At 39.5% G+C, this 27008-nt stretch overlaps 1 protein-coding gene across 1 annotated transcript in view; it reads right to left on the bottom strand.

Annotated features, from left to right (window-relative positions):
- LOC138956416 (carbohydrate sulfotransferase 1-like) overlaps positions 1 to 26611 on the bottom strand; it is a 38978-nt gene extending 12367 nt beyond the window's left edge. Inside the window, exons 1-2 of the mRNA XM_070327778.1 lie at positions 25911 to 26611; positions 24218 to 24327 (exon numbers count right to left, since the gene is read on the bottom strand). Coding sequence (XP_070183879.1) covers positions 24218 to 24327; positions 25911 to 25930 — 130 coding nt within the window. The 5' untranslated portion in view covers positions 25931 to 26611. The remainder of the gene's footprint in view (positions 1 to 24217; positions 24328 to 25910) is intronic.
- Positions 26612 to 27008: the final 397 nt, after the last annotated feature.

The following is a 27008-nucleotide window of genomic DNA, read 5'->3' as shown; positions in this document are numbered from 1 at the left end:
GTATAATTGAACAGAGTATAATGGTATAAGAATGAAGAAGAAAGGAGAAGAGTGAAAAATGATAATGGTATAGAATGAAGAAGAATGGAGAAGAATGAAAAATGATAATGGTTTAGAATGAAGAAGAATGAAGAAGAATGGAGAAGAGTGAAAAATGATAATGGTATAGAATGAAAAAGAATGGAGAAGAATGAAGAAGAGTGAAAAATGATAATGGTATAAAATGAAGGAGAATGGAGAAGAATGAAAAATGATAATGGTATAGAATGAAGAAGAATGGAGAAGAATGGAAAATGATAATGGTATAGAATGAAGAAGAATGGAGAAGAGTGAAAAATGATAATGGTATAGAATGAAGAAGAATGAAGAAGAATGGAGAAGAGTGAAAAATGATAATGGTACAGAATGAAGAAGAATGGAGAAGAATGAAGAAGAATGAAGAAGAATGAAGAAGAGTGAAAAAGAATGGAGAAGAATGAAAAATGATAATGGTATAGAATGAAGAAGAATGGAGAAGAATGGAGAAGAGTGAAAAATGATAATGGTACAGAATGAAGAAGAATGGAGAAGAATGAAAAATGATTTTCTTTCTTTATTTGGTGTTTAACGTCGTTTTCAACCACGAAGGTTATATCGCGACGGGTGATGATAATGGTATAGAATGAAGAAGAATGGAGAAGAATGGAGAAGAGTGAAAAATGATAATGGTATAGAATGAAGAAGAATGAAGAAGAATGGAGAAAAATGAAAAGTGATAATGGTACAGAATGAAGAAGAATGGAGAAGAGTGAAAAATGATAATGGTATAGAATGAAGAAGAATGAAGAAGAATGGGTAAGAATGAAAAATGATAATGGAACAGAATGAAGAAGAATGGGTAAGAATGAAAAATGATAATGGAACAGAATGAAGAAGAATGGATAAGAGTGAGAAATTATGGAGTGTAATAGTACATAATAAATGAGAATAGAGAAGAATGAAAAATGATTGAGTATATATAAGGGTACAGAATAAAGAAGAATAGATAAGAATGGAAAAGAATAGAGTATAATCGAACAGAAATGAGTACGGTGGCATAGCCTAAGGTAGATGGAAAATAATACAGTAGAATCGACAAGAATAGACTGAACAGGAACGGAATAGAGTAAATGGGAATAGAATAAAGTAGAACAGAATAGAAGGTAGTAGATAGGCGTAGACCAGAGTATAGTCTGTCCGGAGGGCAGGCAGTTGACATTTTTAATTATTTAAAACCGGGAACAGACTACTTCCAATTCAGTAGGGGGGCGACTATCCTCAACCCGGCGGGTCCCCAGGTGGCGGATAAGGGAACGGCCCCCAGATATGGGGGCCAGCTGCGAATATAGAGTAAGCAGTCCTGGGCCAACTAGCGGTGTCTCTACCAGGACGGGGTGGGTTGGCAGATGGCACTGACTACCCTATAAATGCCCTACGTGTCCGATGACGGTTACACCATGCGAGTAAGAGCCGCATTAAAAGCTCTAGCCCTGGGGTGGGACCCCCGGTAAGAAATCCTCCATGTGTTCCCAGGGTTAGGTTATTGAGCCAGGAACTAAGGGCGGAACCCCGAAAGAAACCTAAGGGCTGAAGTCGGAGGATCTGGGCCAACAGGCGCACCTTAACCAACCACAGATCCACGCAAATCGCAAACAGCGAACGATAAGAAGAATTATTTAAAAAAAATCTAGACAACTTGTATATTATAGCGATCAAGAAGACAAGTTGTTTAGAACGATTAGTACTACCTTCTGTTCCCATCACTTGTTTCAATCTGAACGATTAGTACTACCTTCTGTTACCATCACTTGTTTCAATCTGAACGATTAGTACTACCTTCTGTCACCATCACTTGTTTCAATCTGAACGATTAGTTCTACCTTTTGTTACTATCACTTGTTTCAATCTGAACGATTAGTTCTACCTTCTGTTACCATCACTTGTTTCAATCTGAACGATTAGTTCTACCTTCTGTTACCATCACTTGTTTCAATCTGAACGATTAGTACTACCTTCTGTTACCATCACTTGTTTCAATCTGAACGATTAGTACTACCTTCTGTTACCATCACTTGTTTCAATCTGAACGATTAGTTCTACCTTCTGTTACCATCACTTGTTTCACTGAATCTGAACGATTAGTTCTACCTTCTGTTACCATCACTTGTTTCAATCTGAACGATTAGTTCCACCTTCTCTTACCATCACTTGTTTCAATCTGAACGATTAGTTCTACCTTCTGTTACCATCACTTGTTTCAATCTGAACGATTAGTACTACCTTCTGTTACCATCACTTGTTTCAATCTGAACGATTAGTTCTACCTTCTGTTACCATCACTTGTATCAATCTGAACGATTAGTTCTACCTTCTGTTACCATCACTTGTTTCAATCTGACATAGTTTAAGCCCTGTACACGCAATGTTTTGTAAATCAAGAGGAAAACCACGCACATTTATGTCCGAAAAGAGCCCAGCGCTCAATGTTACATTTTAAAATATTCGGTTGAACTCTCGTGCTTTTTAAAACTGTCACGTTTATAGGACATACCTCAGGAATGCAGTGAAACGGAACTTAACAGGTGTGAAAAAACCCATGCTATTGAGGTCAGCGGGGTGGGGCTCGTTCGGGGTTGAAATTTACCCGTTTTTGGTCGTATCACTCAAACACTTACGAGGGTAGAGCAAAAACGATTAGGGATAGCACTTAACCTGTTTGTCACAGGATAGTACCTGTCGTCTGGAACAACTTTTCTTCTTAAGCACTATATAAAAGTTGCTTTGATTTTTTTAAATAATTAAACACGTCCTCTGCAAGCCTTCCGGACAGACTACACGGTGGAGACACGTTACGCCCAATATACGTACCCAGACGGTTGTTACGCCCAATATACGTACCCAGACGGTTGTTACGCCCGATTTTGTACCCAGAAGGCGAAAGCGATGTGAAGGTATACTGGCTAGAATTTTATTACAGAAAAGAATCAGACGCGTATTAAAAACAGATTAGTTCAGTTATGGTTGTGAATGTTTTCTGCACTAAGCAGTGTTTTTTGTTTGACATTTAGAAAGATATCTTGGTCAGAGCAAATGAATTGTTCTACATTGCCATTAAAATCATTTCTCAGTCAGCTGTTTTTACGTGTATTATCATTTCCCCCCCCCCCCCCCCCACTCCACCCCCGCCATTTAGACACACATACTTCATGTCCGAGAGACGTTGTGTTTCTATTACGCATCAAACATCGACATGGGTTTCAGGATGTTTTCCGTGCGTAGTTGGTCTTGTGTTTGCGTGTGCACAAGGCGCTAGTAGGACTGCGAATAAGTTGATCTGGAAGATCGGAAAAATCCCCATCCTTTAATAATAATAATGATAATGAGAGCTTATATAGCGCGAACCACAGTAAACTGTGCTCTTTAACCACGAGGCGCAGCCGGGATTCGAACCCCGAACTTTCCACATGGCAGACCGACGTCCTAACCACTAGGCTACTGCGCCAAATGATTGGATCGTAGCGTATCCATGGATTTGTTTTCATGTTTGTGCGGAGCGTCAGGACCGAATTCTCTCGGTGTGTCAGAGCTGTAACATCAGTAATCCAAAAACAAATTGACTGCCAACGTTCCAAAATTCAGAATAAAAAAACAAGAAAGGCATGTTGTTGGAACGTTTAATCATCGATAAAACAATAATAATAATAATAAAGTGTATTTATATTGCGCCTATCCCTTACAAAAAAAAAAATATTTGGCTCTAAGCGCATTACAACATGTGTAGAGACTTGGTATGGACGAAATCACGTGGGAATAACGTTGGAAAACAACGTTGCATTTTACGTGACACCAACGTGAATGCAACGTGAATTATTGGTGGAGGTGGATTGTTCGTAAAAACATTACGTGAATTTTACGTTGTCAAAACGTGAATTTTTGGTTGTGGTTGTGGTTTGGTTGAAATTGCGTTGCATTTTTACGTAATGTCCACGTGAATGGAACGTAAATTTTAGGTCAAAATTTAGCTCAAAAATTACGTGAATTCTACGTTGACACAACGTAAAAGTTGTGTTTTGGTGCATTTTTCCTGATAAAATTGACGTGAATTACACGTCGACACAACGTGAATTTTTGGTTGTGGTTGTGGTTTGGTTTGATTTCGACGTGAATGCAACGTTGAGAGTGAATGTTGGTTTTGGTAAATGTATCCACGCACACACACCAACTTTCACACTCAGTCACAGATCATAAGGACTATTACATGTAACACCATAAACTCAATATACGATCAACAATTTTATTTCATAACAAAAACATGCATATTATGTTGCGGAGAAATTAAAAATGCACGCAGCTTAGCAGGGCAAAAGCACAGCATATTCAATCGATTTCATTCTTTGTCCTGGTGGTCCTCTTCTCCCAGGCAGTCCTCGATGCGCCTCTTTGATGCTGGTCGCTAAACAAAGCAAAGACAGCACATTGATATTAGTGACACCAGAGCCTCCATATATAATGTCTGGAGTAGAAATACACATCTTTTCAACTTAGAGGGCCCCAAAGGGTTTAAAACCGTGATCGTGATTGGCGTTTTTTGACCTTTCTGTGACCGTGATTGCCGAAATTTCCATTTCTGTGATCGTGATGGGACTTTGCCCGTGATCCGTGATGACAAAAAAATCAAGTCTCGTGATCGTGATCGTCATTTGTTTTCGTGATCGTGATGGGCATTATTGCAAAGCATTTTTTTTTCAACGTACATTTTTTCACAGCTGTATTACACTCTATGATCCTGTAGTCTATTCGGTAAGGAGCCAACCCCGATTGAAAGGGAAGCAACAACACATTCAGAAATATGATTTTGAGAGCGATTGCTTCCCTTTACAATTACACACTGACAAAAAGAGATCCAATCAGAAGGCAAATTGCAAAATTCTACCAAACTTCATCCAATGGAAGGGCTTCGTGCAAAAGGTTTGAGTGAAATTCGAATTCGAAGATCAAAAATGGCGTGCAGCGGTACTGTCATCGAACTTCTGTTATATTTTGTGGATTCAAGCCAGACCAAAGCAGGCGGCGAGAATGCCTTCCTTGGTGGAAAGGTCAGGCTACGGGTCGGTCTTTCTGAAGACGAAATACCAAGGTATGTTGATCTATGTTGCTCTATGACTGTTCTGAATGTAGGCAAAGATCTTGAAATTTGTTCAAGATCTTTGAGTTTGAGTGAGATCATTGACATTGTCGACATTGCCACGTCCGGCTGTCTCGCTCAGTGTGACCTCGACTGGCTCGAGATCGAGTCTGCGTTTAGCCAAAACCGAAACTAGAAATGTGTTTTTCATCCCAGCAACGTGGACACGCTTGGCATAGATTCTAATTGTCGCTTCTTTGCATTAAGCTTGGATTTATTTTAGCGCCTGTAAACTTTAATATCAACAATGGGTTAAATTCAGAAACAATGGCGGGGAGACGCGCCAGTTTGGGTCACTTGATCCTCATGTCAAAGACGATCAAAGTCATGTTCGTTGGGGATTTTGTCAGGCATGCTACTTTTCCGGTAATTGCCGGAAATCCGATAAAGCCGTTTTCAAAATCCGGTAAAGTCAAATTTTTTCCGGTGAAGTTGAAAAATTTCCGCAAAAACGATCCGTGTGAATATCGCGCAACGCGACCGGGCGCCGGTCTCAATGAAGCCAGCGCACAGTAGTGTTGTTTTCACCAGTTTGGAGGTGTGTTGAATGGTGGTGGGGGGAGGCTAAAATGGGATTTTTAACAAGATCACAACACTATTACAACCCCTAAAATGATGCCCAGAATGCACCAGATTGCACAGATTTTAACCGTTTTTTGAAAAAATTTCCGGGGGAGCATGCCCCCGGACCCCCCTAGTTGACTCGCCTGCTTCGCAGGCTCAGGCTTGTGGCTTCGCTACTGGTACTGCGCGCTTCTTTCAGGTAAAACCGTTTTTAGCCTGTAGCATTCCTGTTTTTTATTCAAGGCCATGGAACCAGGCGATGGTGTACCTCAAATTGTACGGCAAAGTTGAAAATAAAAAACCCATCACACATACATGTACTTTAATTTCAATCCACCCAATAGTTTTTGAGAAAATGGGTTTACAAGATTTAGCTCTGGAAATGTGAAATTGTGCAAGTATATATTCATGTGTGTGAGTGAGGGTGTGGGGGTTGAATGTGTATGAGTGTAGAGAGAGAGAGAGAGAGAGAGAGAGAGAGAGAGAGAGAGAGAGAGAGAGAGAGAGAGAGAGAGAACGAGAGAGAGAGAGAGAGAGAGAGAGAGAGAGAGACAGAGAGACAGAGAGACAGAGACAGAGAGAGAGAGAGAGAGAGAGAGAAAAAACCCAATGAAAACAACATTCTTGTTACTGATTACAAATCATGATATGTATTTCTATGTGTGTATGAAAGAGAATTCAAAAAATAATTATAAAAAAGTGCAACAGTTGTCGCTTTGTGTTGAATAAACAATAGATCCAGAGGAGCGAATTACTGTGTGGTTGTGTTTACTTTGACACGTGCTTTCTGTACATGCAACTTTTACCGTGACCGTGATTTGCCACTGGTGTTCGTGATCGTGAAAACAAAAATCAAGGTAACTGTGATCGTGAAAGCGAAAATTTCCCTTCCCGTGATCGTGATGATACCCCCCCTTTGGGGCCCTCAACTTAGGTCACTTTTTTAGTAACTTTCCACTGCCTACTTAACGTCCTCACAGAAACTAGTGCCAATTAGGGACATGAAGTGGTTATATGCTGGGACAAAACGGTTGGGAAAAAGGAGAACTTTAAAGTTGCCGTCAAGCAAGAGAGGGATGGGTGCATGGTTTCAACTTGCAAGGGTAATAAGAAAGCAGTGAGAGAGACAATTAAGGGCGACATGTGCGATCAAGTTGAATTTGAAAGTCCAGCACCTATAATTACAAGTTTTCCACGTTATATTTCCAGTGTTATCCATGCCTAGAAGGTTCCTTTTTTTCCAACCTTCATCTGTCCGACACGTGCGATCTCACTTTTTCAGTGAGTTATTTTTTCCCTTTAACATCTGGTTGCCAGACTTCCGTCAACCTCTTGTCAAATTTCACACTGTGATTCTCACGTATCTGATCGCTTCTTTAAGAGCACTTGACAGTGTCCAGCCAATCACTTCTTTCAGACGGGTCATAAAATTGCAAAGGCTCCTAAATGCACCGCTCCTGTACAAACTGTGGGGGAAGGATCTATGGGGGGGGGGGGGGGGGGGGGGGAGGGGGATCTTAGATTGGGAGGAGACGGAATGCATGGAACGGAATTTTTATGAATCGTTTTGTAGTTTTTGTGTCTGGGGCATGTAAACAAAACAAAAATGAGCAAAATTCTGAGAGAAAAACGGGAGCTTTATCAAAGCAAATTTGTTTTACAGTTGTTGTGATTATTTAACGACAAGAGGAGACACAATACAATTTGTTATACTTTTGATTTCTAAGAGTTGAAATCAATTACGCAGATATATTATAAGTCTACAAAGCCATGACGGTGCCAAAATAGCATGATAGCATTTTTGAATATTTCACTAATCAGAGCAGCAGAATTCTAACTTCATTAAAAAAATCAATCTAATCAAAGAATTTAGTAAGCACTGAAGGCATCGTAATCATTAAAAAATCTCACAACTTAAGAACATCATACCTCTGCATAAATTACGCTTATGCAGTATGTTTCTTCCGATTAATGCAAACACTTTTTTTTGTCGCAGAGCAGGGACCCGGCATTGATACCGTCACCTGAAAATCAGTGGCTGTGTTGTAAGACCTACATTTTGTAATTGACAATGACTTGAAAAGGCACGTGTCCTAAGCATATAGGAAAGGTAATACATGTACACTCAACGGTGTCTTTTGCACACTGCTATCTGACAAATTATTTAGAGCGGTCATCAGGAGCAGGCGACGATAGTCGAGTGATTTATTACCCACGGGGGGTTGAGGCTGCAGACAATTAACTGTGAACTGAGAAGGGGTAAGCGGTGGGGGCGGAGGGGGTTAAAAGGGGGAGGGAGTGGGGTGGCAGACATAAAATAATGAAAACTTGTTACGGTCCGACTTTGGGTTTGGTGTGTGTTGGCTACGCTGATGTCTCAAGTAGACTCACGTTCATAAGGGGGTGGGTAAATCAACATGGTCGGCAACTTTATGATCCAGGTCGACAAAAGACAGTCAAGTGTGTAATTAGCCAATCAGTCAGATGACATCAAGGTGTCAAGTTCTGAATTCTTCTCATACCACCGTTCCGACCTCATCTCTCGGACAAAAGTTGGACAACCAAGTTTTGGAAGAAATTTTCAAGGAAGAATGACATCACAGGTTTCTGGAAAGCAAGGATTCGGGGCAAAAGAAAGAATAACTGACACTATAACACACACACACACACACACACACACACACACACACACACACATACACAAACACACACACACAGGCACGAACTCAAACAAACACACTGGCACACCACACACACACTGACACCACACACACACACCGACACCACACACACACACACTCACACTCACACACTCACGCACGAACACACACATACAAACTTGCGCGCGCGCGCACTGATTTCTAAACAACAACAACAACAGTAAGCAGTGAACGATGCATATGCTAATCATGAGGCAAGAAATGAATGTGGCAAGTTCGATTCAACTTTGACCCGCTCTAAATCCCACAAAGTTGTACACAGTCTGTCTCCCTGAGGATAAAAGGGCTCACAGTTTCCAAAACTTGTGATCAAAATCAAAGTCTTTCAGTAACCTGGAAAGCTACTTAGAGTGCTGTCTCAATTATCCCCCTATCGCCGAAGGTCGAAGTTGAGGACTATCAAATGTATAGGGAGGGGTAGGGGGAGGGAGGAAGGGAATTGTTACGACACGACTTTGTCGTGTAAAAGGAAATGATGGGTGGCACGCGGATATCCGTGGGATGTTCAGACATGGAAATTGCTCAAAATAACGATTATCTATTAAACTCATAGCTCATGGATTTCCATTAAGTACTTTTACCCCGCGTTGTACTTGAAGTCCGACACCTAGTGTGAAAACGATCGTTCAATAGTCCAATTACATATTTCTGCCCCTTTTCCCGTTTAACCCCCAAATAACAACAACTACAACAAAGACAGCAAGAGCGACGACGACGACAACAAAATGTTGGAACCAAATTGAAATCATTGCAAACAAGACACCAGTAAATGTCGGACACCTACATGGTGGTTTTCAAGTTCCTCATTTTGTTACATGTCCCCATACAACACTTTACCTATTGATTTTGTTATTTGGTTAGTTAATTTGAAATTAATGTTAAAGTTCCTAATTTGTTATCTAAATTTCGCCATAACGCATTTATTAACTCATTCATTTATGAACTTATTTATGTATCATTTCCCTATTCGTCTATTTGTTTATTTTTTTTATTTCAGTTATTTCGGCATGTAGGTATTTCGGTTGTAAGCAATTCAGTTATAATAAAACAAATTCACCCATTATTAGAAAGGAGAAAACAAATTGGAATGTCGGGTGCACATTCCAAGTTGATCCGTTTTTTAACTAAAAATAGCGCGCGTTATTACTAACAATGCTCTTTTTCAAGCTTATAAAATATAAAGCCCACATGTTAAAATACCTTGACAACTACAAAGTGGGAAATTACAACGACGGTCAACAGTCAGAGTTATATATTCATAATATTGCTTGCAAGCCTGTCCGCCCTGTATCCAAGATATCCCCCATGCACTGGCATGGTCCTAAGAGGACACACATATTACTCAACAGTAAATTCCAGTAAGCCTTTAGTCGGACTCTGTCATTTTTATGTTTGTGAATGTCACAGAAAAAACCCACAACTCCCAAGATCACGGAAGCATGATTAACCATTCAGTCAATTCAAGGGAATGCACGCTGAAAACGTCCGCTTTCATTTCACCTAAGAGGGGGAGGAAGGTGTTTTGTTAATTTTCTATTGCTGGTACTCGCACGTGTCCAAAGTGTGTGGGAAAAAGATCAAGTCGCGTAAGGCGAAATTACTACATTTAGTCAAGCTGGGGAGCTCACAGAATGAAACTGAACGCACTGCATTTTTTCCCAATGACCGTAGTCCGCCGCTCGTACAAAGGGCGGTGAAATTAACGACCCTGTTTAGCGCGGAAGTGGTTGCGCTCTGTTGCATAGCACGCTTTTCTGTACCTCTCTTCGTTTTAACTTTCTGAGCGTGTTTTTAATCCAAACATATCATATCTACATGTATATGTTTTTGGAATCAGGAATCGACAGGGAATACGATGAAATTGTTTTTAGATCGATTTCGGAAAATTAATTTTAATCATAATTTTTATATTTTTAATGTTTAGAGCTTGTTTGTAATCCAAATATAACATATGTATACGTTTTTGGAATCAGAAAATGACGAAAAATAAGATGAAAATGTTTTTGGATCGTTTGATAAAAAAATAATTTTAATTACAAGTTTCCGATTTTTAATGACCAAAGTCATTAATTAGTTTTTAAGCCATCAAGCTGAAATGCAATACCAAAGTCCGGCCTTCGTCAAAAATTGCTTTGCCAAAATTTCAATCAATTTGATTCCATTGTTGTCTGTCATGTGAGCGTAGATGCGTTGTGCTGCCGTTACGCGCCTGACAAGTCAGGCCCAGCACATCCGACTTCAGCTTGTTTTTATATCAGAGTGTTCGCTCTCCTAGATTGATTGCTTTACCGGGCTGCCGAGTTCAATCTACCCGTTTTCTGGATGGCCGTCGCATCTTCCGCATCCATGCTGACGCCCTGAGCTGTCCAGTCTGCTGTTGTATTCGCCTTCGGTGCCAGGTTGTGGGCATATCTGTCCTGTTGCCACCTCTGCCGGATGTGTTCCCCTAGCAAGTTGGATGTGACATGGGGGTGACGTGGGGGTTTCAGCTAATGGGTCCAACCCCCCAGGTTTGTCTTCAGAGTTTTCCTTCTCCTAGGAATGCTGCCTACATTGGCTAACGAGTCGTTCCTACCCAGCGCTTGTGGAAGCAGCAGTAACATGGAGTATCCTCGTCCGCCCAGCCAGCCGTTGGGAGCAAGCTCCTCGTCCGCCTGTCTGACCGTTGGGATGGGTGACTAGACGTCCTCTTCCGCCTTCGCTGCCGTTGGGAGTTCACTCTCCTCTTCCGCCAGTTCCTCCGTTGGGATGTCTAGTCTTGGTATTTCACCCATACCTGGGGATTTGTTTCATGGGCACCAGGGCGTATCCACACACGGGTGGGCCTGCGTACCGCACGTACGGAGAAAATCTCCTCCGCGCCCTTGCATTTTAGCCTGGGAGCATAGGGCTCCCAGTTTCCACCCAACGCCACGTGGAGGCAATGCATAGGACTTGTTGGTGAGAGGCTAACCGGCAGAAGAGACCTACGCGGATGGCTGCTCTCTTTTCGACCGGTGCTGCATGCAGCTTTGGCTAGCCAGCGATGAAGGCTGCAAGCGGATGCGACACTTAAGCACATGTATGTCAACGCCAACACGCTTGAGACGCATCACACAACCATTTGGGCTGGGTAATCAATTTGATTGAAAAATAGTGCTTTCGCTGTGCTGCATAGCACGCTTTTCTGTACCTCTCTTCGTTTGGTTTAAACTGTTTTATTCAACGTTTGTGCATTATTTACAAATAAAAAACGCATATAGAGTAAACAACACAAGCATAATGCTTATAGTGGTGTTTACAGTTTTCTAGAAAAATACATATAAATGGCGGCTATTGTACAGTTTAAATGAAGAGCAAGCAAACATGAAAAGAAAATTGAATGAAAAATGTACATCAAAACAAAAATCCGTTTAAGAATACATATATTATATTTTTCGTTTTAACTTTGTGAGCGTGTTTTTAATCCAAACATATCATATCTATATGTTTTTTTGAATCAGGAACCGACAAGGAATAAGACGAAATTGTTTTTAAATCGATTTCGGAAATTTGATTTTGATAATAATTTTTATATTTTTAATTTTCAGAGCTTGTTTTTAATCCAAATATAACATATTTATATGTTTTTTGAATCAGATAATGACGCAGAATAAGATGGAATTGTTTTTGGAACGTTTGATAAAAAAATAATTTTAATTACAAGTTTCCGATTTTTAACGACCAAACTCACTCATTAGTTTTTAAACCACCAAGCTGAAATGCAATACCGAAGTCCGGCCTTTGTCGAAGATTGCGTGGCCAAATTTCAATCAATTTGATTGAAAAATGAGGGTGTGACAGTGCCGCCTCAACTTTTACAAAAAGCCGGATATAACGTCATCAAAGGTATTAATTGAAAAAAGGAAAAAAAATGTCCGGGGATATCATTCCCAGGAACTCTCATGTAAAATTTCATAAAGATCGGTCCAGCAGTTTAGTCTGAATCGCTCTACACACACACACGCACAGACACACACAGGTTTTAATTTTTGTTTGTTTGTTCTTTCTTTATTTTGTTTTGTTATTTCGTACGTTCGTTGATAAAATGCCGTCCCAACCTGCCGCCCACACACACACACACACACACACCACACACACACACACACACACCACACACACACACACACACACACACATTATAATCCCCCCTCCCGAATCCCCTCCCCCATTCTCCACCCGATAGCTCCTCTTTGTCTCACTCTCTCCTCCTTACAAATAACAATTTGATACGTTCATCTTTAATCCACCCCCCTCCCCGAATCACCTCCCCATTCTCCACCCGATAGCTCCTCTTTGTCTCGCTCTCTCCCCCGGTGTGACGTTTTCATCTTTCGCCGTGTTGATATTTCGCTTCTCGGCCTCGTTGAACTAGTATAAACTCTACACTGAACAAAAAAACACCCTACGATAGTACTGATGAGCGACCTTGTGTACCTTACATTCATGGGGCCAAATTTGTCCAACCAATTTGTTTTATTTAACTTAAAAATTTGATTCATCCTAAAATGTTTCCTTCTTACTCAAGGGACGTAACCACTCAGTACACGTTTTCGAAGAATTCGATTTTGGGGTTGAAATCTATTAAATTTTACCACCAATTTTCTTCACATGCAAGAAACTGACATGCTTTTCGTCCTTAAATAATTTCACTTCTTAATTTTACCAGGAAACAACATTTCAGTCTTGAGTATATGTCGAGGGGGAAATATGTACACAGGCGAAAGATTGAAATCGTGACACCGGCAGGGTATCTCGGCTGCCTACTTGAGTGAGTAACAGAACAGGTCGACAAAAGACAGGCAAGTATGTAATGAGCCAATGTGTCAAGTTCTGAATTCTCCTCATACCACTGTCCGCTGGGCAGATTCACTTGAACTTGAAGCAGCTTGTCTGGATACATCGTCCTCCCTCAAGATCGTAAAATGCCCAATTAAGTACTTGAGATATCAATGGCCGCCCCCGCTTTCAGTCTCATGCACTGAGCAAGTCTGATTAAACAGCTTTCTAAAGGTTGCGTCCGTCTATGTGAAACGTGTTTTTCCTTTGTGTTCCACTGCTTGTGACCCATTGTTTCGCTATACTGACTCAAAAGTTGAGTCTAAAAGAATGTGTATCCCTTGAACTGAGTTAGGGCTGACATTGTGACTATTGGAAAGACCCGCCATCTTTGGCCGGTCCGTTTCCAATCATGGTCTCGACAATCAAGTAATCTGTGCATGTGTACATGGAGTACAATAAGTGATAACGTCTCATGTGGAACAACTGAAAACAACTTACCTTCGAGTTGATTACGATGAATATTTTAGTCCTGAAAGTGTTCATCAAAGTTGAAAACCAAATTTGGGATACACAAAGTCGACCGTGGCCATCACCGGAGAACACTGTCGGTTAGTAACGCGTCTTTTTTTGGGAGGGAAAGTTTCGCACTCGCAAATCCATTTAACTCAGCAAATTCCTTGAAACAATATGCATTTATGTTATACTCTTTTCGTCTTACACAATTAGTCAACCTCTATGTTTGACCGAACATTAATTGAATAGAATATTACGAAACTAAAAATGCAGGTGAAAAAACCGAAATGATTGACAAAGTTTCGACGTTGTCTCTCTCTGTCTCTCTCTGACTCTCTCTGTCTCCCTCTCTCCCCTCTGTCTCCCTCTCTGTCTCTCTCTATCTCTCTCTCTCTCCCTCTCTGTCTCTGTCTGTCTGTCTGTCTGTCTGTCTCTCTCTCTCTTTCTCTCTCTCTCTCTCTCTCTCTCTCTCTCTCTCTCTCTCTCTCTCTCTCCCCCCCGACCCCCAGCCCCAATTTTTGGAAGGTTAGAAACTAGAGGACGTACATTTCTGTACAGTCACCATAAAATCTTCATTATGAATGCAAAAATGTTAACAAAATCGGCAAACCATAAAAGAACATGAAAAAAGGAAAGAGGTGCATTTAAAGGCTGTTGGGTACTGGCTCTCAAAATCAGTTCAGCAGAATGAGTTCGCATGTAACTGAAACTATTCTTAAAAGTTACTTGGTGATTTTAAAAGCTTGATAACACAAGTCCCATGATTTTAGACATGCTACAATGCCTTTAATCGAAGAAAGTTTGCGTTCTTGGCCGAGTCAATGCAGCTGGCTCGAAAATCACCTCCCTTGGACGCGTGACGTCTATAGCGGAATCGGCCGGGTGGAACGGCGCTCTCTTATGCCGTGCAATGGGCGCAATCGGGTAGTCTAGTCATGTCCTCAAGAATACTTCTCAAGTAGGTCAAGAGAAACTAAGGACGGGGTGCGAGGGTGACTTCTCCCAGGTTATAACATTTCAAACAATAAATAACGGAGTTCATAACATGTATTCTGCTCCCTTCCTGCTTTTTCAGGTGTAATTCCCACTTGAACCCTGTTTTAGTTCAACTTATTGGCAGATATATTGTCACGCACCGAGGGACACAAACACACACACACATACACACACATCCACCCACAAACACACATACACAAACTGATGTGACACACACACATACACAAATTGATGTCACACACACACACACACACACTAACACGTGTACACACACACACACACACTAACACGTGTAATCACACACACACACACACACACACACACACACACACACACGCACGTATAGACAATCACAGAGATTAGGTTCATGTATTCTGCCCCCCTCTCGCCAATTTACAAAATACAACAAGAGGTTTGATGAGCACAGTAGATCAACTTTAAACGTACACAATTATATTTTTAGCATTACTTTTCAATTCTCGTTGATGCATTAATGATGCCAGAAAATGTAACCGGACGCATTTGGAACGCCAAAGCAATTAAATACATTGCGCGGTACATCGGCGCTTAATTTCATAACGTCTGACTGAGTCATTTGTTATTCGGTGATAGTTTCGCACATATCTATCTCCTGTATTTGAAAATATGTTCACCTTACGTAATTTTCAAAGGTACATTTCTTTGATAAACGATACGAAACCGTGCAGGTGAAAAATTGGTAATGACTGACGTAGGATTCGTTGTGGATTTCACGTTGAGGGCACGTTGGCGATCAATCAAACCCCAACGTTGTGTGTTTACGTTGAAACTACGTTGTAGGAACGTTTGTTGTATCAAACTAACTTTTGTTTTTAAATCACGTGAATTTCACATGAAAATCACGTGAGTATACCAACGTTGTTCGAACACCAGAAAATCACAATAATACAACGTCGATTTTACCTTGCTTTTTAAGGTGGAATCCACGTGAAATTTACGTTATGTACCAACGTGTAAAAAACAAAAAAACACAACTGTAACGCAACGTTGCTTTCACGTTGTGTTTTTTGGTTGGATCCACGTAAATTTCACGTAATCTTCGCAACATTTGTAAGACACCAAAATGCAACGTGAAATTCACGTAAAATTTACGTTGTATTACAACGTCGAAAGAACACCAAAATCTCACAATGACACAACGTTGGTTTTACGTTGCGTTTTTTGGTTGGCTCAACGTAAATTTCACGTAAAGTTCGCAACGTTGCTAATGACACGAAAAATTCACATTTTCGCAACGTCGTATTTACGTTGTGTGTTTGCTGGGTGTAGTGTCCGCCATTTTGACCGGCGTCCCCCGTGTAATGTAAGAGCGTCCCCCCTTCCCCTATTTTCCCTCCGTTTGGTGTGCCCCTTTTCCCCGCCAGTTCAATGGGCTTTGTTTGGGGAAAACACACATACACCTTTTGTACACATGTACATGGCTTACCTTCCCTGCTCATTTCCCCAGTTAAGAATTTATTCAATCAACAGCCATTGCCGGATAACATCTGAGGCTATTTTAGGCTACTACTTGTTCAGACCTAAAGCAACCTGGGTGTTGGTTGTTATTCAGACTAAATGTGTTAGCCTGATTCTCTCTCTCCCTGTCCTTTGTCAGGCTTTGTGTTAGCCACTGTCATGTTATGTATTCTGTCCTGTGTCACTCTACTGGTTCTACTCTAGCTGTTTGTCACATGCATTTTCATACTCTGATACTTTTGCTAGTCTTCATTATTGTATTACCTTTTTACCTGTACATAATCATGTGAGTTTTGATTAACATTCCTTTGACTAATTCAGGCATGATAATGATAGTGATCTTCTGAGTTAAAATCTCAGACAATAGGAAGTAGACTGATGCACATTTTTAACTATCAATTCCCATGTTGCACTTTAAAGGCGGTTGCTTACAGAAGAACTTTGCGACTGGTAAAACCTAACATTTTGTGCAGTCGCATAGGTGCACAACAGACTTTTAATCTAAAGTGATATGATTTAGTCGCGCTTTCCTGTAAAGTACTAGACTGTTGTCGCTTCATTCTGAAGCATGGGAGCGCGCGCTTACCCCATGCCTGAGTTATCTTTCTTATTCTTGTCATTATTATTCAACTCGATGAAGATGTGTCTTCATGGCGATGAACATACTTAATAATAACAATTATTTTGTAGTTGCGGTTCATGCAGTTGGTTAATTTATGTAAAGCATTTTTCTATGCAAGGCTTAGGCCAAAGGGAAGATGTTGGTTACTTCCCTTGACATTAGCTGTTGTGGAGTTGTTTAACTCACTGTGGATTCTCTTTCAGAGAATGCTGTGTCTGCAGGATTTTGGCTGTATTGTTACTTGTCTATATTTGTTATGATTATTTTGACAAATGATACATTCATTGCATATTGGGTTATGCTTTGTATTATGTCATGTGTGACTTAGAAGGCATGTTGTTTATAATTGTATTTTCTTTTCTTTTAGTGCCTTCTTAATTACACTGCTTTCTGGTTTACACCAGAAATTCTGGTCTTACATATATATATATATTGTTTCTGGATTATATTGTTTCTGGTTGATTATATTTCTTGCTACTAGAATAATTACCTTATAACACTATTTCTGGTTTCATATTCATAGTTTATATTTCTGGTTTACACCGGAAATTCTGGTCTTACATATATATATTGTTTCTGGATTATATTGTTTCTGGTTGATACCAGAACTCATAGTTATATTTCTTGCTACTAAAATAATTACCTTATAACACTATTTCTGGTTTCATATTCATAGTTTATATTTCTGGTTTGCACCAGAAATACATATTGTTTCTGGTTTTACACTGAATACATATTTTCTGGTTCTGTTATTGTTTCTAGCTGATTCTGGTACTGGTAGATATCAGAATTCATAATTGGTATTTCTGGTTATATGTAAGCATTGCTATTTCCTATATTAGAGTTCTGTTATTGTTTCTAATTTATAACTTATAGCATTGTTTCTAGTTACTACCAAATTTTGGAATATTTATGATTTAGGTAAGCTACCTGAGTGGTTATTCTTAGTTACATTTTCCTTCAATAAAAGATAAGTTAAGATAAGTTAAAGCAACCTCTGTCTTCGGTGTCTTAATTGTATGCTCCTCTGCCTGTGCTATATATCCTTAACTTCCACCCGACCTTCCCACATCTGGCGCTGCGAGCAGGATGGGACTCGGCATGATATGTTCAGGTAATGGCATAATATGACCACTGAACATTTTCGTGCTGTTCCCATTCTGCGAACTTGGGATGGACAGTGGTCTCCCGGTTCGGAACTTCGGGTCGAAGTTCATTTCAAACGGGGGCGATTGTGACAGGGGAGGCTACCGCTCCTTTCGCAACGGACTCTGCACCCGGGTTGTTGGCCTTTAAAGTCAACACCTGTGGTTTGTAGAGTTCTGTTTGTGATGGGGTCTGGTGGTTTCCGATTGTCTGTATGTTCATGGAAACCTTCGGGTTTGCATAACAGTTTTTATAGGGCTAAGAAATTAGCCCTAACATTTTCAATCCTGTTTGATTGCACTTCGCCTCCCGAGGTGATCGTAGTGTTTCGGCACTCGGTTACACCTGCAAGCAGCTGAACCTTTTGAGATAAGTGATGTCTATTTAGTGATTGTCTGTGCACGTTAAAGACTGCTGGGTCGTTATATTTGTGAACGTAACGTGTGTTTTTTTGTCAATAATTAAACGTTCCAACAACATACCTTTTTTCTTTTTGATTCTGTAATATCAGTGAGAATTCTAGGTGCGGAAAAAATGCCTGTATGATGCATTAACTATCTCTGTGATTTGTTATCCACAGAGTATTTGTATAATTTATTACCTATATATACATAATGTGGCCGAGTGGTAACGCACTTGCGCTCGGAAGCGAGAGGTTGCGAGTTCGACCCTGGGTCAGGGCGTTAGCAATTTTCTTCCCCCTTTCCTAACCTAGGTGGTGGGTTCAAGTGCTAGTCTTTCGGATGAGACGAAAAACCGAGGTCCCTTCGTGTACACTACATTGGGGTGTGCACGTTAAAGATCCCACGATTGACAAAAGCGTCTTTGCTGGCAAAATTGTATTGGCATAGATAAAAATGTCCACCAAAATACCCGTGTGACTTGGAATAATAGGCCGTGAAAAGTAGGATATGCGCCGAAATGGCTGCGATCTGCTGGCCGATGTGAATGCGTGATGTATTGTGTAAAAAAAATTCCATCTCACACGGCATAAATAAATCCCTGCGCCTTGAATATGTGCGCGATATAAATTGCATAAAATAAAAATAAAATAAAAAAATAAAAAAATAAATCCCTGCGCTTAGAACTGTACCCACGGAATACGCGCGATATAAGCCTCATATTGATTGATTGATAATGTGTGACCCATCTGCATAATCTGTTACCTGCCTACGTGATGTATAACCCACGTGTATGATTTATTACCTTGCAGCATGTCTTGGTACCAACATGTGCGACGTGTTTACTAATGAGGTCAACGGTGGAACTTTTGTTTATATTGTTGGGAATTCCTCGTATTCATATATATATATATTCAAGTGTGTGATTAATACCCGACAGCAGTTAAAGGAGAATAAACATGAAAAGTGATCAGAAATGTTTACAACTTTTCGAAATCTTTGGTAAGGCCAAAAAAAAAAAATTGTCTGTTTAGGGTAACCCGACCGACCCTATCGATTTGGCGCCGACCCAACAACTTTTTTTTGATTTCAAAAAAAAAAAGAGAAAAAAAGAGGTAAAAATGCTAAAAAGAGACATTTGGCGTTTCTTTCTCTCCCTTTCTCTCTGTTTTATTTATACGTTAGTTTTGAAACATGTATTCATCAAATATAAGAAGTGAATTTACACACACACAAAAAAACAAAAACAAAAACCCTACCTACCTACCGACCCTACTTTTTTTGGTCATGTTACCCTAAACAGACAATTTTTTTTTTGGCCTAAGGTATCCCTGCAACCGCAGTTAAACTATGAATACCCATTGATGTAATGAATTTTGAACTACCCTTACTCCATATCCATTTTAACAGAAAACATGCTTCCAGTCTGAACCATAGAACAAATAATTAAAAGTGACATGAGATTTTTAAAAGATAGTCGTTATGTAAATGATCGCTAAGAGAAGAAATAAAAATAAATCATGAGATAGGGTGTGAAACGTTAGTATGGGGTATCAGACTTTTGAACAATTGTACAAGAATAACCACTGAATCGAATGGAAAACCTGAACAGAAAAAGTATTTTCGAGCTTGAATACCTGATTTAAATCGTGTTTAACAATTGTCTTTGGCACACGCCAAACGGGCGAGTGACCTATTTTAATTCTACTTCCTGTTCTCATGGGTAGACTCCAGCCTTAAAGGCGTACGCTCACCCACAACTACAGTATGGATTGACGCTGGCCAAGTAAAAGACTTGTTAATAGCATTGTTCCAACAGAATCAAAGTGCATTAGCCTCAACGTGTGACGACCATAACTAAGAACACAGCATGCCATGAAAAACAGCACTCTGCTTCTTTCGATCTCTACAACAATGTGCGAGTATACTTCGCGAAGCTGGCCGCACGAAACTTTAGCACTGAGATTTCGGTAACAAAACAAAAAAAGACTTCGGACTTTATTCAGTACATGCTTAACGCTATCGCAACAATTGAGAAACGGCGCGGCATCTATTGTCTACTGCTATCACTGCTCTTGATCACACTCCTCATATTACTGCTAGTGCTTGATGCTGAAACAAGCCATGCCTCAATGCTTTTAGCAAAGTTGTGCGTTTGAAGATATATGCCCTGGACGTTATAACGAACGCAAAACATCCCGAAGTCTTCAAAAACGCCAGAACTTTATGCTGTCCGTTATTTGCCTGGCCATGTTGATATTTTCAAAATAACATTCTTCAGTTTTGGTGCCGCGCATAATGTAATTCACTCTGTCATAGGGTATGAGAACAAGTAACGCACTGTCATTCCCTTGACACAATGAGTTTAACGCCATAAAACTAGAGCAAAGGATGCTTAGCAACAACAACAAAAGAAGATTTATTGGATTGGAAAGTATTTTTAATAGGCAGTTACAGATAAGAAACATTTTTGTGTGAGTGTTCGAAGAACAAAACGTTAAAAAAGTTCGCTTGTTGTACTCGATAAGTTGTATTTAATTCATTGTATGAGATATTGTTAATTGTAGTTATTTATTTGAATAAAATTGTTTGAAAAAAGGAAAAAAAAAAGAAAAAAAAGATTTATTCGATATTTTCTATTTTGAAAATGTCAACCTTCTGCATGAACCGTGGCCAAATATCCAAGCTTAGTGTGATTAACAATATAACTTTATCAGTTTTTGTAATTTCCCAAAACCATGTGGTATGTACATAGATTTGAACACGTAGATCTTAACATTTTCGGTGGGGTCGGGGGATGCATGCTGGGTATATTGTTTTTATTTTGTGTACACATGCAGAGGCCGGAGCATAGACAGGTCTGCACATAATTTGACATGGGAGATGGGAAAAATCTCCATCTTGAAAGGCACACAACATCTCGGGTCTATCTAAGGTTTTTACATGGGCTACGCTATAACCGGGGCAAATGTGAAGGATGACTCGAATCGTCTACATGGGAAAGGCTGTGTATTTAACCAACCACATGCAGCCGGGGTTCGAACCCCGAACTTTCGGGTTTGAAGTCCGACGTCCTTATCACTGGGCTATCGCGCTCATATGTTTGTTTTAAACAGTGTTTTATTGAACAATGAATTGGTGCAACTCACACAACTCAGCATCATTCGTCTCGCTGTCCGGCATGACAATATAAATGTTATCGACAAGAAGAAGAAGAAGGTGCAACTCACACAACTCAGCATCATTCGTCTCGCTGTCCGGCATGACAATATAAATGTTATCGACAAGAAGAAGAAGAAGGTGCAACTCACAATGAGCACGTTTAGAATCAACACAAAGTGTTAAGTGGTGATCCTACAAGGGGGGGAAAGCCCAACAACATACACGGGATAACATCTTGCAGCGAGACTTTCATTAACATATTGCTCTTCAAACCAATAAAATAAGCATATGAACATTCTTTAACACCAATAATTAGACAGGGCACAATGTCTGTCGTTTTGAGTTTTACGGTTCGGTTGTGACAGGGTCATGTTAAAAAAATTATAAACAAAACAAACAAAATACAAAAAAACAACCTTGATTTGATCGTGACAGGAATACGGCTGAATAATCCTGACAGGCGACGGCGCAGGCTAGGCTTAATACGAACCGCCAAGAAAGGGATATCTTTTACACGAATCGTTTGCCATGTGTGCTTTCAACTTTTGACAACTGAATCCGGTTAGATCGAGTTCGCATTGCACAGCAAGCAAATATTTCTTCTTTTTGTTTTTTAATTGTTTTTTAATTTGTCAACTTTTCTTTTCTTTTTCTAAGCCCGATATAATGGAAGTATTACACGATTAGAAAGTTACTCCCCTCGAGCGGTTTCCCAGAATTACCTATTCTATTTTTAGTAACCTCGGCTTTAAAGCACAAGTTAAGGACACTTAGATAACCGCGCGTCCATTACAAATAACGGTTATTGATAACTTGTGCAAAAGCTGATTGACGACGAAGGCATATGATGCGCGCTCGTGAAGCAGGCAATGTTGTCAATGTCATGAAATAGGTTGCCTACGAGTTAGACAAAGTTTAATTTCACAATTAAAGTCCGCTTGTTTAATAAACTATGCAGTGAATTGCTTTGTCGTAACCACGGCAACCGACTGTCTAATTGACAATTTGGTTATTCTGGTACTGCATATGTATGCATATTGATTTAATTTATAAGTGATATCATTAAACGATTTCACTACATTACACAACAACTGGTTCGGCCTCAATAACTGTTAATTTGCATGAGAAATAGGACTTCAGTTTTAATCATCAATCATACATAAACATACCAGTGATTATAAAAACAAAAAGAATGAATTAATGGATACTAATATTTTGTATCGTTTGAGTGAAGGAAGATCCAAAAACAAGTATGGCTATTTTGTGTGATAACAAGTATATATATATACAACCAAAACTGAAAGCAAATCAATGATAACAAATATCAAGTATATTTTTGTATATCTCAAATTTGCATTGTTGTATCCGTACACTGTAAAACTAGAATGCGAAACAGCTAGACTGTTGACGTTCCAAACTGAACACGGGGTTTACAATTTTGCTTTGTCCATCTTGGAATAATCACCATCCTAAGATAGGTCACAGCAAAGCACCAGATATCATCGACTTTTGCCTGATGTGTCTCTTATTTGTCTACTTTAAAGAACAAGTCGCGTAAGGCGAAAATGCTACATGTAGTCAAGCTGTGGAACTCACAGAATGAAACTGAACGCACTGCATTTTTTCACAATGACCGTAGTCCGCCGCTTGTGCATAACGGAGTGAAACTGACGAGCCTGTTCAGCGGGGTAGTGGTTTCGCTGTGCTGCATAGCACGCTTTTCTGTACCTCTCTTCGTTTTAACTTTTTGAGCGTGTTTTTAATCCAAACATATCATATCTATATTTTTTGGGAATCAGGAACCGACAAGGAATAAGATGAAATAAGATGTTTGTAAATCGATGTGGGAAATCTAATTTTGATCATAGGCTTTAATCCAAATATAACATATTTATATGTTTTTGGAATCAGGAAATAATGTAGAATAAGATGAACGTAAATTTGGATCGTTTTATATAAAAAAAATGTATTACAATTTTCAGATTTTTAATGACCAAAGTCATTAATTAATTTTTAAGCCACCAAGCTGAAATGCAATACCGAAGTCCGGCCTTCGTCGAAGATTGCTTTACACAAATTTCTCAATCAATTTGATTGAAAAATGAGGGTGTGACAGTGCTGCCTCAACTTTTACAAAAAGCCGGATATGACGTCATCAAAAGTATTTATCAAAAAAAGAACAAAACGTCCGGGGATATCATACCCAGGAACTCTCATGTCAAATTTCATAAAGATCGGTCTAGTAGTTTGGTCTGAATCGCTCTACACACACACACGCACAGACACACACACACATACACCACGACCCTCGTCTCGATTCCCCCTCTATGTTAAAACATTTAGTCAAAACTTGACTAAATGTAACAATGTCAAAGTTCTTGTGAATAATTTTGTTTTGTCATGAATTTAACTTTCCAATAGTTCTACCTTTCTTGTTTGTTTTTTAATTCGTCCACTTTAAAATCAGTAGATCGAGATTCCGGTGAATGTTTCGTTTTGTCTGTAATTAAAACGTTCCAAAAATGTTCCTGTATTAGTTTTTGATTAATGAATAAAACAAATTAAAAAAATGATATATTATCAATTATGTTACCTTTGGAATGAAGGAAGAACAGTAAGAATCCTCCGAGACAGGCGGAAAGAAGAATGTTGAATGCAAACTGGGGCTTCAGTTTCAGACGCATTTTTTCTCCTTGTTCTGCGCTGAAAACAACACAATGCGAGTCACAGCTTTCCGTCAGTGGTTTTTGTAGTTGATGATCAACAGCATGCGTTGCTTCCTGCACTGAATTACTTTCTCCCCTGTATCAAATAACACAGACATCAAATGCTCTGACGCCTTGGGCTTTTGTAATTGTTGTTGACTGTTCAGTCAGTACATCTCTAATAAGCAGCAATCTTTGGTTCCTGCACGGATGAAACCAGCCTACCCACTGTTACAAAAACACAGAGAGGCACGATTATATATGTGTGTGGGTTTGCTGCTTTTTCTGAGTTTAGTTATAATCGATCTATGAAGGAGTGGGGTTAGTTTCAACTCCACTGTATCAAATAACAAAGAAAATTAAAGGCTCTCACGTCCTTAGCTTTTTGCTGTTCTTGGTGACAAGTTCAAGTTTGATTATTAGTCCATAACCCATGGGGGCATTTTGAACAATAAATACAATCAATACAATCATGATAATTATATGCTAATATAGTAAAAATAAAAAAATAAAACAAGTCGCGTAAGGCGAAATTACTACATTTAGTCAAGCTGTGGAACTCACAGAATAAAACTGAACGCACTGCATTTTTTTACAATGACCGTAGTCCGCCGCTTGTGCAAAACGGAGTGAAACTGACGAGCCTGTTCAGCGCGGTAGTGGTTTCGCTGTGCTGCATAGCACGCTTTTCTGTACCTCTCTTCGTTTTAACTTTCTGAGCGTGTTTTTAATCCAAACATATCATATCTATATGTTTTTGGAATCAGAAACCGACAAGGAATAAGATGAAATTGTTTTTAAATCGATTTCGGAAATTTAATTTTGATCATAATTTTTATATTTTTAATTTTCAGAGCTTGTTTTTAATCCAAATATAGCATATTTATATGTTTTTGGAATCAGAAAATGACGAAGAATAAGATGAACGTAAATTTGGATCGTTTGATAAAAATCATTTTAATTACAATTTTCAGATTTTTAATGACTAAAGTCATAAATTAATTTTTAGACCACCAAGCTGAAATGCAATACCGAAGTCCGGCCTTCGTCGAAGATTGCTTTACAAAAATTTCAATCAATTTGATTGAAAAATGAGGGTGTGATAGTGCCGCCTAAACTTTTACAAAAAGCCGGATATGACGTCATCAAAAGTATTTATCGAAAAAAAGAAAAAAACGTCCGGGGATATCATTCCCAGAAACTCTCATGTAACATTTTATAAAGATCGGTCCAGTAGTTTGGTCTGAATCGCTCTACACACACACACACACGCACAGACAGACAGACAGACAGACAGACACACACACACACACACACATGACCCTCGTCTCGGTTATCACCTCTATGTTAAAACATTTAGTCAAAACTTGACTAAATGTAAAAATAAAAAATAATAATATGAAAAACTGTTACAAATTCTATTAATAAAGTCCAAAATATTCTTTAGCAATTTCTTTTTCTTAGTAGCAAACAACTTTTTAAATTCAAGTGCATTAGGTTTTTTCCAATAGTAAGGCGGTAACAACTCAGCTCTTTCTTCTTTGAAAAAATCACAGACAAATAAATAATGGAATTCATTACCTATGTCTTGTGATACACATTTGGTGCAAGTTCTTTCTGACCTCGGGATGTTAGGATAACGTTCTTTCTGTACAAATCAGTCAATCGGTCTCTAAACTCTTTGCGTTGGTTCCTGCACTGATGAAACTAAATTAACAAAGAACATTAAATGTTCTGAAGTCCTTGGCTTTTGTAGTTGTAGCTGACAGTTCAGTCAATAGGTCTCTGAACACTTTGCGTTGGTTCCTGAACTGATGAAACTAAATTAACAAAGAACATTATATGTTCTGAAGTCCTTGGCTTTTGTAGTTGTAGCTGACAGTTCAGTCAATAGGTCTCTGAACACTTTGCGTTGGTTCCTGAACTGATGAAACTAAATTAACAAAGAACATTATATGTTCTGAAGTCCTTGGCTTTTGTAGTTGTAGCTGACAGTTCAGTCAATCGGTCTCTAAACACTTTGCGTTGGTTCCTGCACTGATGAAACTAAATTAACAAAGAACAGTATATATACATATATTCTGACCAGTATGCGTTAGTTCCAGCACTGATGGAATTAATTTCTCCGCTCTATCAAACAACAAAGAGAGGTAAATGCTCTGACGGACGTCGCGTGGATGGCATTTAGTCAATCGGACTCTAAACAGCGATCTTTGGTTCCCGCTAATGACACCGGTCAATCCATTGCAGCAATTAACAGAGAGAAGTGGGCACTCTGATGTTAATGGTCAGTTGGTGCTGACTGTGTAGTCATAATCGATCTCAGCGCGGTATGGGTTGGTTTCAGCACTGATGGATTCAGTCTGTTCACTGGAGCTGATAATAAAACACTGGAAATGAGTGCTCACCCGCAGAGCCAGGTCAGAGACTGTAGAGTACACAGAGGCTCTTCATTGGGCCCTGAAAATTGAAACAGGAAGCCCTGTGGCGCCACCACGCGGAAACATGTAAAAACCTACTTTCGCTTTCCACAGCAGTAGCGATATCGTGCAGCACAACCATGGCCGCACCAAAAAGAAAGACAGCGGGGCATGGTGTTTGGCCATCAATTGCTCAAACTCATATGCAAAAGGCTTCAGGAGGTTCAAACTTCCCAAGGAAGAGAGCAGCTGAGGATTG

This window comes from Littorina saxatilis, unplaced genomic scaffold, assembly GCF_037325665.1.
Source record: "Littorina saxatilis isolate snail1 unplaced genomic scaffold, US_GU_Lsax_2.0 scaffold_446, whole genome shotgun sequence".
Taxonomy (NCBI): Eukaryota; Metazoa; Mollusca; class Gastropoda; order Littorinimorpha; family Littorinidae; genus Littorina; species Littorina saxatilis.
The sequence above is the reverse complement of the archived record's forward strand: the minus strand, read 5'-3'. Positions and strand labels throughout refer to the sequence as shown.